General features: G+C 44.1%; 1 protein-coding gene across 5 annotated transcripts in view; it reads left to right on the top strand.

The window, feature by feature from the left end:
* Nucleotides 1–385: 385 nt before the first annotated feature.
* SLC7A6 (solute carrier family 7 member 6) overlaps nucleotides 386–17521 on the top strand; it is a 29932-nt gene continuing 12796 nt past the window's right edge. The window contains exons 1-4 of one of the 5 annotated variants that reach the window (XM_019756569.2): nucleotides 386–787; nucleotides 3513–3639; nucleotides 6222–6345; nucleotides 12323–12878. In XM_019756569.2, the coding sequence (XP_019612128.2) occupies nucleotides 12359–12878 (520 nt within the window). In that variant the 5' untranslated portion in view covers nucleotides 386–787; nucleotides 3513–3639; nucleotides 6222–6345; nucleotides 12323–12358. Of the gene's footprint in view, nucleotides 788–1112; nucleotides 1474–1534; nucleotides 1698–1800; nucleotides 1823–1845; nucleotides 2288–3512; nucleotides 3640–6221; nucleotides 6346–12322; nucleotides 12879–17521 lie in introns of those variants that run through there. The other 4 variants (XM_019756548.2, XM_074314686.1, XM_074314687.1 and 1 more) reach the window with 4 other exon arrangements.

Here is a 17521-nt window from a genome sequence, read left to right as displayed (position 1 = left end):
CCCTGCAGGGTAGTCCTGAGGAACACCGGTGGTGTTGGAGAACATCCAATTAAGTGCTTGGTGCATACTGGGCTTTCAGCTGGCGGGCTGCTGTAACTGGGTTTGAGACAGCAAAGCCAACGGTCTGGGAGCTGGAAGGTTGTATGTGTAGCTGTTGCAAGGACAAGTGAGCTGGCTGCCACTGTGTGACACAAGTGTCCTGAGCCTCCAGGGAGCCAGGAGGAACTGATCCAGGGGGCAAAGGGTCAGACTAATGACTCCAAATATATACAAACTGTCATCGATACCTAAAGAAGGTATTTGAAGCAGAGAGCACAAGGGCTTTTCATCTCAGGTCTACAGGGAGGAAGATGGAAGGGTTTTAGGCAGAGGAGTTATGAAGTTATTCCAATCTGTATTTTTGGAGCACCCCCTACCCTGTGGGGATGGGTTGGAGGAAGCAGGATAGGGATTGGGAGGCTATTAAGGCTGGGGAGAAGAAAACCATGAGATGCAGCGTCTAAGGGGCGGAAGGAGGAGGCGTCAGGGTGCTGTCCATCTCTGGCTGGGTCACTGTTTGGCGGGGAGCAAGTGTTTGGGTATGGTCAGTCTGGAAGCAGAGGATATAGTTTGTGAACATATATCCGGGGGAAATGAGTCCATGGCTCAGGAAAGTCATGCTGGAAGTATGAACAGGAAGCTATGGCTCAGCTGCCGGTGAAGTCGTAAAGCCCTAGATAGCGCCCCATAGCCACCAGAGGAACAGCCCTAGGACATGGAAGAGGAACAACCAGAGGGACACAAAGAGGTAGGAGGGTGCAGCCCCCTGAGGGGTGTCAGCCAGGTCAGGCAAAAAGAGGACTCAAAAGTGTCCTCCAGCCTGAGCCTCAGGAAGGCTCAGGATTGGCTATGGAAGCCCAGCAGTGCCCATGTGTCTGTGGGGGCCTCAATGGATGTGTGGTGGTCTGGAGGACAAGTCCTGCGTCTGTGTCTCCCTAGGGTCCCTAGGCAGTTGGCTGTGAACCGAGGCTGTGTAGAACTCCCGGTGTGAGCTGTATGGGGTTCCCCTGGGAGTGGGGCGTGGGGGCCGGTTAGAGCTCCCAGTAGCAGCGTCCCGTATTGAGTACTGAGTACCTCGGAGGCCAGAGTACCTCCGTGCAGGGTCAGGGAGTGTCACTCCAGTTGGCGAAGGTGGCTGGTCCCAGGTCACAGCCCTCGTGGGCCCCGGCGCAGCCGGCCTTGGGGCTGGCCGCCAAGTGCACGCAGAGATCTGGACGGCACACAAGGGTGTGTCAGCGCGGCGCCAAATAGCTGGGACCGAAAAGAGCCTCTGCCAGGCCTGCCGCCGAACGCGGAGCAGGAGGCCCTGTCCCGACGTGGCGCGCGCTATCCCGATCCGGCGGCGGGTGACGTGTCGGGGGCGGGGCCCGAGCAGGCGCGCGGAGAGGAGCTGCGGCGAGACCCGGCATCGTGGCAGCGCCTGACCCCCGCGAGGTAACGGGCCTCGCGCGCGCGTGGGGTTAGCGGGCAGGGCCGCGTTCTGTGGGCCGAACTCTCCACACGGCCCCCGCCAGCGCCGCAGCGTGCGGGGTGGGCCCGGGAAAGGGCGCGGGGTGGACCAGCATGAGACGCTGCTGCTGAGAGCGTCCCACAGCATGACGCTGTGCGCGTTAAGAGGGACCTCAAGCGGAAGGGTGGCTCCTGGACTGGGAGAGCATGTGAGAAACGCTCCGTGTGTGTGTGTGTGTGTGTGTGTGTGAGAGAGAGAGAGAGAGAGAGAGAGAGAGAGAGAGAGAGAGATCCTGGACTGGAAGACTGTGAAACTGAGTCTGAGGGTGACTCTGTGAGTGTGTAAGACCCTGAGTGTGAACTAGATGCTGTTCGTAGGAAGGAGACTCGGTGTGAGGGTCACTGAGTGTGTGAGACCCCGAGTGTGAGGGTGACTCCATGAGTGAGAGAGAGACTGACTGTGTGAGAGACCATGAGGTACTTAAGTGTGAGTCTGATGGTAAGAGGACCTGTGCTGTGTGTGACTCAGAGAAATATTGGGGTGCAAGACTCTGAGGATGGGAAGGCAGGACCAGAGCTTCTTGGGGGTGATGTGGGATTGCCTAGTGTTGGGCCTGGAGTGCTGACCTATTGGAGCTAGGGAAGGGGTGCTCCTGTTATTAGGGCTTTTTCTAGTGTTTCCACATCCTGTCGTCTTGTTTGATCATCTCATGTCATAAATGGAAGGAGATGTTTGTGAAACTCTGAGAATTCTTCACTAAGCACTAAGCAAACAGTCTGGGAACCACACTATGTAATGGTCAGTATGAGTAGGAATCAATGTTTAATTTAACAGATGTTTTTGAGTACCTGTTGTGTGCACTGGGCTGTTTTTGCTTGGTGACACAGTTAAAATATTTGGTCTCTGCCCTGGATGGGGCGGGGTGGGGGGGAAGTACTGCTAGCGACTACTGTGTTTCCGGAAAAGAAGACCTAGCCAGACAATCAGCTCTAATGCGTCTTTTGGAGCAAAAATTAATATAAGACCCAGTATTATTTTACTATAAGACCGGGTCTTATATAATATAATGTAATGTAATGTAATGGAGCAAAAATTAATATAAGACCCAGTATTATTTTACTATAAGACCGGGTCTTATATAATATAATGTAATGTAATGTAATATAATATAATATAATATAATATATAATACCGGGTCCTATATTACTTTTTGCTCCAAAAGGTGCATTAGAGCTGATTGTCCGGCTAGGTCTTATTTTCGGGGAAATACGGTAGCAGGGAGCAAATCTTGCACCCGTGATAGCAGACTGCTGAAAGTGGCTCCCTGATTTGAAAATCTGGGAGGAGCAAACTTTTGAAAGCCTACCAGTGCTTTCTGAGATCATTTTCACATCTGTTTGCTTGCTGTGAAGCCCTTTAGGAAACTGCCCAGACAGCCCACATTACTCAGGGCCGATGATGTGATGATGCCTAAACTTCCTGACTTTGGTCTCATATTGTCATTCATGTTCTTAAATTTGATTTTCCTTTTCTGACAAATATTTGAAAAACCACAAGTGTCGTTTTTTCCTGTCTTCCTCCTTCCCTCTTTGGCTGTGGACATATTTTTTTATTGCAGACCAAAAATAAATACCAGTGTTTATGACTGCCCTCCCTGGCACTTCTTGATATAGGAAATTTCCCGACCTCTGTCCTCTGTGCTTCGTGATACAGCCTCTCCAGGATGTGGATATGTTTCTATGAAAGTGGTGCAAACGGTGTTGTGGTGACCTGGGACTCAGGGAGTAGCATCTGTCTAGACATGAATGTTTGAGATGACCGGCTAGTTCTCTGACACATGTTTGGGCTGGTTGCTTCAGTTACACACCCCTGCTGTGGGTGTGATGGAACTTCCACTAATCGAGTGCTGCCTCTGCTGGGCATGCAAAACTTAGATTTTTTTTTTTTTTCCACAAAGTGAAATATTGTCCTGTTGCTTACTAGATTTGTTTTTTGATAAGTTGCCTCTTAATCTTTGTTGCAGAGATTAAATGGCCAAAACAGACAAGTGCAATTAAGCCTTGCTGTGGAGACTTCATTTTCTTCTCAGTCCCTGGCCATTTATGACGAGGCGGCTAATGAAACTGTGATGTTTGCATATTTCCTCCCAGGTGAGTATTACTTCTCTTTTCTCTGTTAGCTTTTTTGGATCTTTGTAAAGAGTTTTAGTTATTTGTGTACAATATGAACATAATACTAGTAAAAGGACTGCTTATTAAAGTATTTATTATATCATATCTCTTTCTAAATAGTAATTGTGGTGGTTTATAATGCAAGATGCAGTGAGGTTGTTAAAAAGAAATAGAAATCCAAAGTTATTGAAAAGACTAGATAGCAAGTAACTCTGAAAAGTGAGGGTATTTATTCAGAGATTGGGAGCTGAATTTGATCTTGAGTTTCCTGGTATCTCATAAAAAGACCAACGTAACGAGTCACATAATTGTTGTTATTTGATTAAAGTACTATATATATATATATATATATATATATATATATATATATATTTTAAACTTTAAGCATTAAAAAAATCAATGCATATTCATTGTGGAAAATTTATAAGACACAGAAAAGTGTAAAAAAGAAAAAGTTCTCTGTGTTTTCACCACAGTTAAGATTTTGGAGTATTTCTTAACAGAATTTTTTTTTTTCCATAGTCATCAATTATAAGAGTTTTTAACTGCAGCTTGTAAAATCGTCTTTGTAATTGAACTATGAAACCTCCTTTTTTCCCCAAAAAAATTACATGTAATAGTATCATGGTTAAATTTTCATAAGGAAATTTTAGTGGTCTTCTGAATTCCTTTAATATGTGCTGCAGGAGCTTGGAAACTAGGATGAAAACCTGTTAGAAAGCTGCGTTGTGTTCTTACAAGCAGGGTTTAATACTAATTTTTTAAGACAGGAATTTATAGGGTACTGACTGATTTAATGGAAATTTTCTTCAACAGTGATTTCAAAGACTGTGTGTTAGAGAAAGACAGACTGAGAGACTGATCAAACTGTGTGTGCTCTTCACATATCATTTCTTTTATCAATTGAATAAAAATTGAAGGCAAAAGGATAGCCAATTCAAAGAGAGTACTCTGGTAGAATTTTGTTGCATCCTCCCTCCCCACAAATATCAGACTACCTAGCTGGAGACAGTAGGTTAATGATGAACTCTTTGTATCAGTGATTTTCATCCCATTATTATAGAAGGTCTGCAAATCTACTCTATGGGGACAGTATAAAGAATGCATCTCACACAGAATCCACTGCTTTTTATTGAGAATGTGTGTAGGTACTGTTGTGACTAATTAAAGGCAAATGAATTAAAAACCATTATTATAGTCATAGTAGCTTTTTGTCATTTTTTTCTCCTTTATCACCTGTTACCTAAAGAACAAATGCTGTGACAAAATGATGGAAACCAATGTCTCAGACTGCCTTCTCTCTTTTTTTTGATCACGCTCTTTTTTTTTTCAGGTATAGTAAAATTTATTTTAATTCACAAATTTCTATTGGCCATACTCACATTATTTGGCCAATCTTTTCACAAACATAGGCATTCCTGTTTTCTTTTTTTAAAATTAAAGTTTATTGGGGTGACAATTGTTAGTAAAGTTACATAGATTTCAGGTGTACAATTCTGTATTACATCAGCTATGAATCCCATTGTGTGTTCACCACCCAGAGTCAGTTCTCCTTCCATCACCAAATATTTGATCCCCCTTACCCTCATCTACCACCCTCCTCCTTACCCTCTGGTAACCACTAAACTATTGTCTGTGTCTATAAGTTTTGGTTTCTCATTTGTTTCTTGTTCTTTTGTTGTTTTTGGTTTATATACCACATATCAGTGAAATCATATGTTTCTCTGCTTTTTCTGTCTGACTTATTTCGCTTAGCATTATAATCTCAAGATCCATCCATGTTGTCACAAATGTTCCTATATCATCTTTTCTTACTGCCAAGTTTCATGTGTACCACAACTTCTTTATCCATTGATCTATGGAAGGACATTTTGGTTGTTTCCATGTCTTGGCCACCGTAAATAAAGCTGCAATGAACATTGGAGCGCACTTGTCTTTATGTGTAAATGTTTTCAGATTTTTTGGGTAGATACCCAGGAGTGGGATCGCTGGGTCATATGGTAATTCTCTTTGTAATTTTTTGAGGAACCTCCACACTGCCTTCCATAACGGCTGCACCAGTCTGCATTCCCACCAACAGTGTATGAGGGTTCCTTTTTCTCCACAGCCTCTCCAACACTTGTTACTATTTGTCTTGTTGATGATAGCCATTCCAACTGGGGTGAGGTGATATCTCATTGTGGTTTTTATTTGCATTTCTCTGATGATTAGTGATGTTGAGCATTTTTCATATGTCTGTTTGCCATTTTTATGTCCTCTTTGGAGAAATGTCTCTTCAGGTCCTCTGCCCATTTTTCAATTGGGTTGTTTGTTTTTTTGTTGTTGAGTTGCATGAGTTCCTTGTATATTTTAGATATTAGCTCCTTACTATTTACAAAAATCTTCTCTCATTCAGTTGGTTCCCTCTTTATTTTGTCAATGGTATTTTTTGCTGTGCAGAAGCTTTCAAGTTTGATAATGATTACTTCTCTTTAGTGAACCCTTTTCTGCTGTTGGTCTAGGAAGCAGGTGGCTCAAAGGATTAGACTTTCATAGGGTTTATTGTGTATTTTCTGTTCTAGGTATTTTCTGTCCGTATATATTTTTTCAACGATCATGGACTGAATACAGATTCTGTCCTAGGCCTTGTACGCGGAACAGCTAAAACAGACAAGGACCTCACAAACTTGTTGGGACAGACTGAAGGTAAGTAAGTGCAACAGAGTGAGGTGGCTGCTAAGGCAGAAGTATGTATTGGAAACCTTAGTGGCGCAAGGAGAGAAAGATGGCAGCCAAGAATTTGGGAGAGGGGTGTTAGAAACAGAGGGCTCAGCATGAGCAAAGGTGTGTTTTTCTGATAGGCTCAAGGGTTTAGGCAACTGCAAGTAATTCATTGTGACTGGACAGTGGGTGGGACTGTATGCAGAGTGGGATCTAGCTGCTAAGGAGGTTGGAATTGGTCCTAAAGGCCTCAGGCAGCACCTGAGGGAGGGTTCCTAACTGAGCTCTGATACTGACAGTAGATATTAGGGCTGATACAGTCTTGTGAAACTTGAGGAGCCAAAGCTTTTTTTCCCCTGTTGGAAGTCTGCCTTCCCCCGTCCTTCTCCCCTCTCCTGCCTGGGGAGGTACGTCTTATTGCAGGTGCCAATTTTCTTTTCTCAGAATTCACATATTTACTTAGACAAGAACTATGTTGGGAAATTCCCTTTTCAGGTCTTCTAGAGCCTTGCTGATTTTATGTCTGTCTACTTGTTCTATTGATGACTGAGAGAGATGTGTTAACGTCTCCAACTGTAATTGTGGATTTGTCTAGTTCTCCTTTCAGCTATATCAGTTTTTGCTTCATGTATTTGAAGCTATATTGTTGGAGGAAATATACACTTAAAATTGTCTTTTGGTGAATTGACCTCTTTATCATTAGGTAATGTCTCTCTATCCCTAGCAATATTTCTTATTCTGAAGCCTATTTTGTCTCATGTTAATATAGCTAGTCCAGCTTTCTTTTGGTAAGTGGTTACACGGTTTATTTTTCCCCATTATTGATCTATAACTTATTTATCTTTATCTTTAAAGTGGGTTTCTTGTAGACTGCATATTGGGTTTTACATTTTTAGGTAACCTGTCAATGTCTGTCTCTTAATTGGTATGTTTAGACCATTTACATTTCATGTTGTTATTGATATGGTTGGATTAAAATCTGCCCTCTTGCCAGTTGTTTTCTGTTTTCTATTTGTTCCACATGTTCTTTGCTTGTTTTTTCTGCCTGCTTTGGATTGAGTATGTTTTATGATCTGTTTTATCTCCACTGTTGGCCTATTATTTATACCTCTTCTTTTATTTTTTTAGTGATTGCCCTCGTTTTACAATGTACATCTTTAATCACAGTCTAAGTAATAGCACATCATTTCACATGTAATAACCTTACAACAGTATAACTTCCAATTCTTCCTTTCTATCTTTGTGCTATTGTTGTCATACATTTTACTTTTATACACGCTATAAATCCACAATGCATTGCTGCTATTTTTGCTTTAGGCAATCAATTATACTCTAAAGCAATTAAAAATAAGCAGAACACTCCCATATTTTAAAAAATATTTACCTCAGACCATTTGATATTGTCCTACAACTCTTGGAGGCTCTATTCTGTTTTTATTTTTTTACTTTTTCCCATTTTGATGCTTACAGTTTTCATTTCTCTGCTAAAATTCCATATCTGTTCCTGCCTGCTGCCCAACTTTCCCATTAGAACATTTAATACTTAACCTAAAAATAAAAGGCAACAAGCATTTGAGATCCAAAAGAATAGCACTGATTCAGGTGGAGACCCAGATAGTGTTCCAATTAGGAGGTGATGACAAGGGGTATTTGTAAGAAAGGGAAGAGCAATAATTGCTTAAATAGAAGAAAGGAATTTCTGTGAGTGTTAATAAGCTAAGGAAGGAATTTCTATAGGTGCAGATAAGCTAACATAGTGGTGCTAATTCTAAAGAAGATCTTTAAATTTCATCTGCTCTCCTGTTATCTTTGCAAACAGTTGTTTGGAATACAATGCTGCTTTAGGCCCAGTCCAAAGGTTATTTTGCCCAGTTTTAACATTCCAAAGGTTTGAGGAGTAAGACTTGGAAGGCGCTTCCTCTGGGATGGCAGCTCCTACTCCACGTTAAAGTGGATCCGTTTATATCATTTTTCACATAATCATAGTTATTTTAAATTCCCTGTCTGCTAATTTAAATATCTGGGCCATCTGAAGTCTTGTCTTATTGATTACTTTGCCTATTGATAGTGGGTTGCTTTTCATGCTTTTTTGTGTTGCTTGTGATTTGTTATTGATTGCCAGATGTATATCGAACAGTAGAGGCTGAGGTACATAGCATTTATTCTGGAAAAAGTATACACCTCTTCTTTTGCTAGGCTGTTAATGTGGGAATTTGAGTCAGTTAGGCGGTGATTAGTGTTGTTATGGTTACCTTAGGCATACCACGGGCTTCAAATTCCTCTGGCGTTGCTTTCCAGCTTAGGGTTAGTTTGCTGGGAGGACAGTATTTCCTCAGTGTTTATGCTCCTCCCTCAGCTTCTTTCTGCACCTATGCCTCAAGGCATATTCTACCACAATAGTCTAGTTGCTGCGAATTTGCTAATCTGGTGGTGGGGAGCAGAGCGGTTCTCTACCATCTTGGTTCAGCCTCAGTCTTAAGCAGGCCGTTTCCCTGGGTCTGAGGGTGTGTGGATCTTTCTAGATGATCCTCGCCCTCCCCCACACTAAAAGGGTGGTTTTATTTTTCTTTCACCCTGTCCCAAATGCCCTGGGAGTGACCTGCATTTGCTGCCCTTTCCCCAGGGGGTTAAGATTTTTTATTTTTTAGAGAGGCAACCAGGTAGACCTTTTTTTCCCAGAGTAGTGACTGCTTTCTCCAGGCTAGCAGAACTGAGAGGCTTTCTCTAGTCTCCTGCCTAGTATTTCTTCTGAGCATTCACTGAGGTCCGTGGAGAAAAACCTTTGAGTGTATATGGCTCTTGCGAACCCACACTTGACCTTTAGTAATTCATTAAAAACTGTACCTGACTTCTTTTCTTCCTTGATGTTGGTCCCATCATTTTCCCTCTGCCACAGATGAGCCAGAACTTGTATGTCTCCAGGAGGTGCCTGTTTTCCCTTAAATTTCAGTCCGATTGGTTGTCCTGTAACCTCAGTTCTCTGATGGCTTTAAGAAAAGTTATGGTTTGGTAGATTATCTGACTTTTTCATGTTATAGGAGTAGGAGTAATGCTTTCCCCAGCTTTCTATGTCCTAAACGGAAGTTTGAAGTTTTATATGAGATTTTATTTTCCAGCTAAAGAAGCTTATGTCTCTTTTTCCCTTCTCTGTGATGCTGTGATTAAACATATGTATTTGGTCTTCGTCCACTGTTTCTGGCATACAGCTCCTGTAATTTCCTATATAAAAGCCATGGGTTATTTTTTTGTTATAAATTTAGTTTTGTTCCTGAAATAGCTCCAGAGCAATAAAGATGAAATGGATGTCTTTTGTTATTTATATTATAATACGAACCCTTTCAACACACCCAAGTTTATGTTAATCTGGTGATTTTTGGAAAGCATCTATATCCTCTAAGGATGGGAGCTAGTTGCCAACCTGTGAACTTTCAGACCAGTCTCGACCTTTGGGGAGGAGAGAGGAGCTGGAGGTTAAATCAACCACCAGTGATCAACGATTCAATCCGTCATGCCTTTGTCATGAAGCCTTCATAGAAATTCCAAAAGAGTGGGGTTAGGAGAGCATCCAGGTTGGTGAACATGTGAAGGTGCTGGGAGAGAGGTGCCCCCAGAGAGAGCATGGAAACTCCACACCTTCTCATGTACTTTGCCTTAAGCATCTCTTCCATCTGGCTGTTCTGGGGTTATATCCTTTTATAATAAACTGGTAATCTGGGAAGTTTTCCTGAATTCCGGGAGCTGATCTAACAAATGAATTGAAGCCAAGGAGGGCAGTGGGAACCTCTGATTTATAGCCAGTCAGTCAGAAACACTGGTAACAGCCTGGACTTGCGCTTAGCATCAGAAGTGGGGGTCGGGGGCAGTTTGGTAGGGCTGAGCCCTTATCCTGTGGGACCTGATGCCATCTCCGGGTAGGTAGTGTCAGATTGAGTTAAATTGTAGGACACAGCTGGTGTCATAGAATTGCCTGATGTGTAGAAAACCCACATATCTGGTGTCAGAAGTCCAAAACAAAATATCTGGTTGCTTCCCTCTCTCACCCCCACCTCATCCTCCAATTAGGTCTGATGGAATAGGGGAGTAGGGGGAGGCTGGAGTGGTCACAGGGGCCAGTTTTTCTGCTTGCCTCTGTGTTCAGTTGGGTGAAAAAGGTCAGCCTAGGTCTCTTTGCACCTGACTCTTATGTGAATATGTAGGCTCTTCAGCCTGTTTACTGATTTTGTTTTCATGAATGCCTGGGCTCACCCGACAGACATGTGGAAACAAATAAGTTCCCATGTGGCTACATAATGAAACCTGGTTGGCTTGGTGCCAGGAGTGAAAGGAAAAGTGGTGCCACCTTAAAGCCAGGCCTCATCTAAGCAGAGGTAGGTTGGCTCAACTCTGGGAGTGAAGGAAGGCGTACTAGTACCCCAGAGGAGCTTTTACACTTGGGTTCAGGTCTAGACTCTGGGAAGGGACCTGGACAGGTAAGGTAGGAGTTGTGGGTGGGGCTTGGGGAGATTGGCATTTCCCCTGAGAACTACTGTTGAGTGGCCGTGGTTCCTTTGCTCTGAGCTCAGTGAGGCAAAGTTCTGGCACATCCATGCATCTTTGTTGAATCGATGAGAGGCTTCTGGGAAGACGATGTACTAAGCCCATTCTTATCCATGGAAGTTATCTCTATGACCTTAAAGGACTAACTCCTGTTAGTTCCCATTTGAGCCCTACACCCAATCTGGGAATCAAATGGCCCACCAGATTCCTTTCTCCAGAGATGAGTTAGGAGTAGGGGATCTGAATATCTGACTCCTGGGGCACAGGAATGAGGGAGGAAGAAGGCCATGCTGAGTGGGAGGTCACGAAGGTACTTGTCTTCCTTTGACAGGTTCTGGGTCCTTCGTAGGTAGGTTGGTGTGGAGTCCAAGTTCTTTGTGGTTTTTGGACTGAAGCGACTCTGATCCAAAGATAGGAGAGAGAGAGACAGAAAGAGAGAGAGAGAGAGAGAGAGAGAGAGAGAGAGAGAGAGACTGTGTATGCACATCCGTCTCCCTACAGGATGTCTTCCAATGCCAGTGTGGAGAAGAGAAGCCTTATAGCTTTGACTGGGTGTCAAGACGCCTGGGTCCTGTTCTGGGAGAATCTTTTTGCAACCCCAGATGGTAGTGAGGGGCATGTCACGGAGGAAAGCAAATAAGCCAATAACAGATGAGCCCCACGTCAGAGTGCCCTCTGGATGTTCTTTCTATTTCTGGTCTTACGTTATTCCTCTCTCCTGGGCACTTTGGAAAAAGAAAGGTGTTGAATGGGCAAGCAGCAATGTAGGAAGGAAGGTGGGTGTTGTGGACACAGCAACATGTGGGCATGATTTTCCTGAAGTTCCTGGGCTTGGTCCCATCTCTGCAGTAGCGATCTGCCCGCGTCTTAGCATCTTCCTAGCCCTTCCCACTACCTGCTCACGCTCTTTGCCGGCCCGAGAGTAGCTGCAGACCTCTCCGCACGTGGCTGTGCACTGCAGAAATCCCCGGTTATGTCTGAATGGAGATGAGTGGGCAGGATTACCTGGGTATGGACAGTGAGCATCTTGTCTGCCTGGCGAGGGCGGTGAACCCGGTGCTGGGACTCTGGTCTTCACTGCAGGATAGGTTTGCAGGTTTTAAGATGCTAATCATAAAGCAAAAATTACATCTCAGGGAGAATCCATGCTATGGATAAAACTAATGCCAGCCTGCTCTGGGCATCAAGCCAGATACCTCTTGGAAGTCGCCGTCATCTCGTGCCTGACCTTTCCCGGTATCTTTCTTGGAAACAGTAGAGGTTTGCTTACCTCCATTTCCCTGATCCTGTGGCGGAACCTGAGCCAGGCTCAGAGTATTTAAGGTCTGTGTATGAGGCCTGTTGTTCCTGCACAGAAGGAGGGCAGGGAAAGCTGCCTGCCTCACCAGCTCCTGCCCTCGACTGACATACTTATATTCTTTGCCAGGCCGGAGGAAACACCGGTGTGAAAGAACCATTTGCCATGGAAGCCAAGGAGCTGGAGAGCCCTACGCCCACATATCATTTCATTCCTGAGGCTGGCCAGCCCAGGGAGGTCGATGGCAATGTGTCCCCTCACAGGACCACAGAATCTATGCAGCTGAAGAAGGAGATCTCCCTGCTGAATGGAGTCAGCCTGGTGGTGGGCAATATGATTGGTTCAGGAATCTTCGTTTCTCCCAAGGGCGTGCTGGTGTACACGGCCTCCTATGGGTTGTCACTGGTCGTCTGGGTCATTGGCGGGCTTTTCTCTGTCGTGGGTGCCCTTTGCTACGCGGAACTGGGGACCACCATCACCAAGTCTGGGGCCAGCTACGCCTATATTCTAGAGGCCTTTGGGGGCTTCATTGCCTTCATCCGTTTGTGGGCCTCCCTGCTCATCGTAGAGCCCACCAGTCAGGCCATCATTGCCATCACCTTCGCCAACTACATCATCCAGCCCTCTTTCCCCACGTGCGATCCCCCGTACATGGCCTGCCGTCTCATCGCTGCTGCTTGCATATGTAAGTCTGGGGGCTCAGTTGGGGGTGGGTAGGAGTGGGGGTGTGGGTTGCTTTAATAATGCTAATGTTACCTTACATAAATGAACAGCATCTTCGCTTTTTTGGAGGGAAGAGAGGTATCACACCTTTTGAAGAAGTACTTTCACCAGTCATTCGGTCCTGAGATAAGTAAGGGTAAAAGATAGGGGCGGGAGAAGTGGGAATCTGTTTGTGGCTTTTGGTGCCTCACGTTCCTTCCACTCTTGACTGTCCCTGAGTTCTGGTCCCCAGTGTATGTGACAGGTTGGTGCATGTCTTATATTTGTCTTGTCAGGTGTTTTGATTGGGGTCAACATCACTAGTTGTAACAACCCAGAAAGAAACCCTAAGTGCTTAGGCCTTTATTCTGCTACTCAAAAGAAAAAAAAAGATAAAAAGAAAAAAAGTTATTTTGTTTCCTAGCTTTTTATCTTAAACCAGTTTAAAGGTGTCAGGAGGAAATCGGCTTCTCTAGATTGTGGGGGTCCCAAGGCATTATTTGCCAGGCTCACAGGCCCAAGGGCCACTTCTTCCTGCCACTGCCAGTTCTGAGCAGCAGGCACCACACCAAAACGGCTTTTTCCTATTGGTGTTTCAGATTTCTTTACACTGACTTTGTAAACAAGATCTGCCTAGGGCCAGCGAGAGGCAAGTGGGTGGCTTCTACCCCATATTCAGGTTTCTGAGAACAGAACCTAAGAGGTCACAGTGGATCTCTCTTTATTTTGTGTTTTTCTCTCACGAGGTGGTAAGGAGGGATTCTGTGTGAAGTCACTGAAAGGGAGAGAAGATTGCTGTGAACTTACTGAGTGCAGAGCTAGTGTTTTAGCCGAGAAGTGGCCCAGAATCCCCTGTTCCTTAGCACTGTGCTGCCGGAGGCATTTAATTATACCCTGTTCTTTCCATATCTCTGCTTGCAAAATCATTGGCAGTATATGTAGTTTATCTACAGTGTTAAAAATAGACTGAGAGCGCTGGGGAGTTAGCAGAAAAGGATTATCCAGTACATTGTGCCTCCGAACTGTAAGGAATTTATTCAAGACAAATGTCCAAGCGACCCCCTCCTGACAGAGCGAAGGGGGCTGCTCAGCTGTGTATCTGATAGCGTTTGGCCTGGGGTCTCTGGCCTGACTGAGCTCTCCAAAAAAGGGAATCATTTTCTGATTATAAAACATGTTTATTAAGGAGAAAATAAACAGCCTCATGTCACCTTTAATCTACCACCGAGAGACGAGCACTTTTAATAGTTCAATCATGTCTTCATTTCTTTCTTTTGTAGAATTGGCATCATACTTTGTATATAACTTTATAGTCTGCTTTTTAAACTTAGTGTATCATGGGGTTTTTTCCCCTTTTTGTAGAATGTTCTTCAAAAGAAACATTAAAAAAAAATAATGTCTTTTTTTTTAAATTAAAAAGTAATACATAGACTTGACAATTTGAAAAATGCAAAATGATAGAAAAAAGAAAATTAAGATCACCCATGGTTTTACCTTCCAGAGAACTATTGTTCTATTTATGTAAAATACCTTCCAGTATTTTTTTCTGTGCATATGTATCATTTAAAAAAAGTACTCTTGAGAGCATACTTTTTGTGTTCGTATACTGCTTTTTAAAAAATTTAATATTCAATCCCTTTCATCAGATATCCTTAGAAAACATGATTTGGGGACACATAAGTAGTTCCCGACAGTGTGGTATAGTGTTTAAGGTCACAGGCTCCCATGCCAGACTGGGTTTGATTTCGGCTTTACCACTGAGTAGCTGCTGACCTTGGAGGAGCTAGTTGACTATTGCCTCGGTTTTCTCACATATGAAATGGGCTTATTGGTTGTACCTGTCTGAAGAGATTGTTGTGAGGGATAAATGAATCGATACATGCATAGCACGTCTCAGCTGGGCGTATAGTGAGTGCTCTATAATACTATAAATAATGCTGCTGTGCGGGTTGTTGTGTGTAAATCATTTTCACAGTTGCTGCATATTGTCTTAGGATAGAATTATTTAAGAGAAATCCCTGTGTCTAAAGAAATAAACTATTTTAAAGTTTTTCATGTGTTACCCAGTTGCTTTCTGGAAGGTTTTGTGAGTTGGTACTCTTTTTCTGAGCACCCCAGTGGCTGTGCATTGGTGAATTCCAAGAGTAACCAAGTCAAAGGGCACCTCCGTCTATAATTTTTCGTATACAGAAGGTTTTTCTTAAATGTTTTTTCCTTTATGATTTTTCTCATTGTTTTTGTGTTTAGGAAGCCCACCCCCACACCAGGAACTCATCTTTTGATTGGAGGACAGATCTCACCTCTTAGAAATCCAAACTCATGGTATTTCATAGCTTCTTTCACTTAAATGTACTTATACCCAGATTTCTCAGGCTCTGAATTCCTGCAAGGCCCCTGTCCCAGAAGCCCAGGCTTTTCCATAATGCATGCCTGAGGGCAGGAACTTGTCAGAGGTGGGACCAAATCATAAAACCATGTCCCATCCTAACCGACTAGGCTTTAGGGTTCAGCTTATTTCTCTTCTTGGAACTTATGGTGTAGAATCAGGCTGATAGATCATCCAGCAAAACTGTGATGTGCTGGAGGGAGTCTCCTTGGGTAGAAATGTCAGTGAGAGCAGCCTGGGCTCGAGAGACACAAACTGGAAGAAACCAATTAGGTAATAATTAGGGGCAAACCAAAGGTTGGCACTGAATCCAGGGGCTTGGGTAGGATAGGAGAATTAAATTAGTCTTGAAACTCAGACATGAGCAGGGGCCAGGTTGTTGGTTGGGAGACTGCCTAAAGAAGTTATAACCATGACAGGCTATGCAATTCATGTTCCATTCTAGAAGAAAGGGCCCAGGCGGTCTCCATAGTACCAACTCCAGGCAGAGCTGCAAGCTAGTGGCCCATGGGCCAGACTTGGCCCAACAGATATATTTGTTGGGCCTACACAGTGTTCTAAATTACTTGCCAACATTTGAAAATGAGGACTTGCCCCTTCTCTTGAAAAGTCAACATTTCTGGCAGCTTCGGGCCCAAATTCCTGCCTGACATAGTCGGCTGCATGTGAGTAGTGGTGGCTCCCTTTAAATGGAGTGTATGGTTTCCAGTCCGTTATAGTCCTCCGCTCCCTCCTGTTTTACACCCAAACATTCTTGCCATTGCTCATTTGTATTACCTTCTTGACCCCTGAAGGCATTGCTGTTTCAGATGCTGACTTTCCAGCAGCCCTCCCGCACCCCAATCCTAGGTTACACTTGGCGGGGAGATCCAAACAGCTTGTTTTGGATTTTAGGCTGTCTCAGCTACACGTTATCCTAGAGTAGTGGTTCTCAGCTGGAGTTACGTTGGTTTGGCAAGGTCTGGAGTCATTTTTGGTTGTCACAACTGCTGGGAGGGGGCGCTCCTGGCATCTAATGAGTAGAGGCCAGGGGTGCGTTGAACATCCTGTAATGCACAGGACAGCCCTGCACGACAAAGGCTTCCCTGGCTCAAAATGTCACAGTGTTGAAGTTGAGCAACTATCCTAAAGGTGCATTCTGCTCATAATGTGCTCTGGGGTCTTGGACTCTCCTGATGATTGGGCCTCAGGCTACTGGCTGAACTCCGTCTGCTTAGGGGCCCTTCCTCGCTGATGGGACTGTAGAGGGAAAGGGCAGTTCTTAAGGCCCATAGGTTCCCATCTCTAGCCAGATGCCCAGCGCTATAACAGTGCTCGATGTGATTGCAGAAGTGTGTGCTTCTGGCTTAGGTATTGTCAGTCCATTTATCTTTGTGGGACCCTATTTGTTATATAGCCTCACACACAGCAATGGTGAGTATTTGCTGTGAAGGTTTCAACATGGAAGTCAGATCAGCACTGACAGGGAGGCATCAAAGTGGAGGCCTGCTCGCAGCTGAGACGCCAGTGCCCCTGAGGGTTTGTTTGGCAAGGCCAACAGTGAGGAGGAGGAGGAGGAAGAAAAAGAGGAGGAAGGGGGAGAATACTGCGAAGGGTGAGACTGGAGTGATGAAACACTGTGTGGTGCCTGAATAGCTTTCTGTTGTTTCCTGGTGTATTGAACGATGGCCTGCGCAGGGTTCTGGGTAGGAAGTCTTCTTCCCTCTTCCCTGTTTTGGTTAGTCATTGATCTGGATAGATGGCTTTCCTGTTCTGATAGTGACAAGCCAAAGGAGGACTTTTTCCTTTTTTTTAAAAAATTAGTCTCAAGTGTACAAAACAATACAATAGTTAGACATTAACACCCCTCACAAAGTGATAATCCCGCTCCCCCAGGAGGACTGTTTCTTGACCATAGTTGCTCAAAAACCCTGGACTCTAACCCTATATGTATTTTGAGTATCTTGATACTAAGATTAAATGTGTATATTTGTGTAATTAACAGCCAGGAGGCTTTTTTAAAAGGCATGTACATTACATATCCATACACATGCCAACAGGTAGCTCCTGATTCCGAGATCTCCTTTCGGAAGGGTTTGCCTCTCCTGGACTGTTGTAGAACATTTCTCTCCTAATAGATTTTCAGATGGTTTTTTTCCCCATGATTTTTTCTTTCCCCACCTGTAATTGTTGTTAAGGATTACAATTCTCTGTCCTCGGATGTCCCTTAGTAACGCCCAGCCTGTTTGTGGCAGGAACTG

The sequence above is a fragment of the Rhinolophus sinicus genome, linkage group LG11 (genome assembly GCF_036562045.2).
Source record: "Rhinolophus sinicus isolate RSC01 linkage group LG11, ASM3656204v1, whole genome shotgun sequence".
NCBI lineage: Eukaryota > Metazoa > Chordata > Mammalia > Chiroptera > Rhinolophidae > Rhinolophus > Rhinolophus sinicus.
This window is presented reverse-complemented; position numbering and strand designations above follow the sequence as displayed.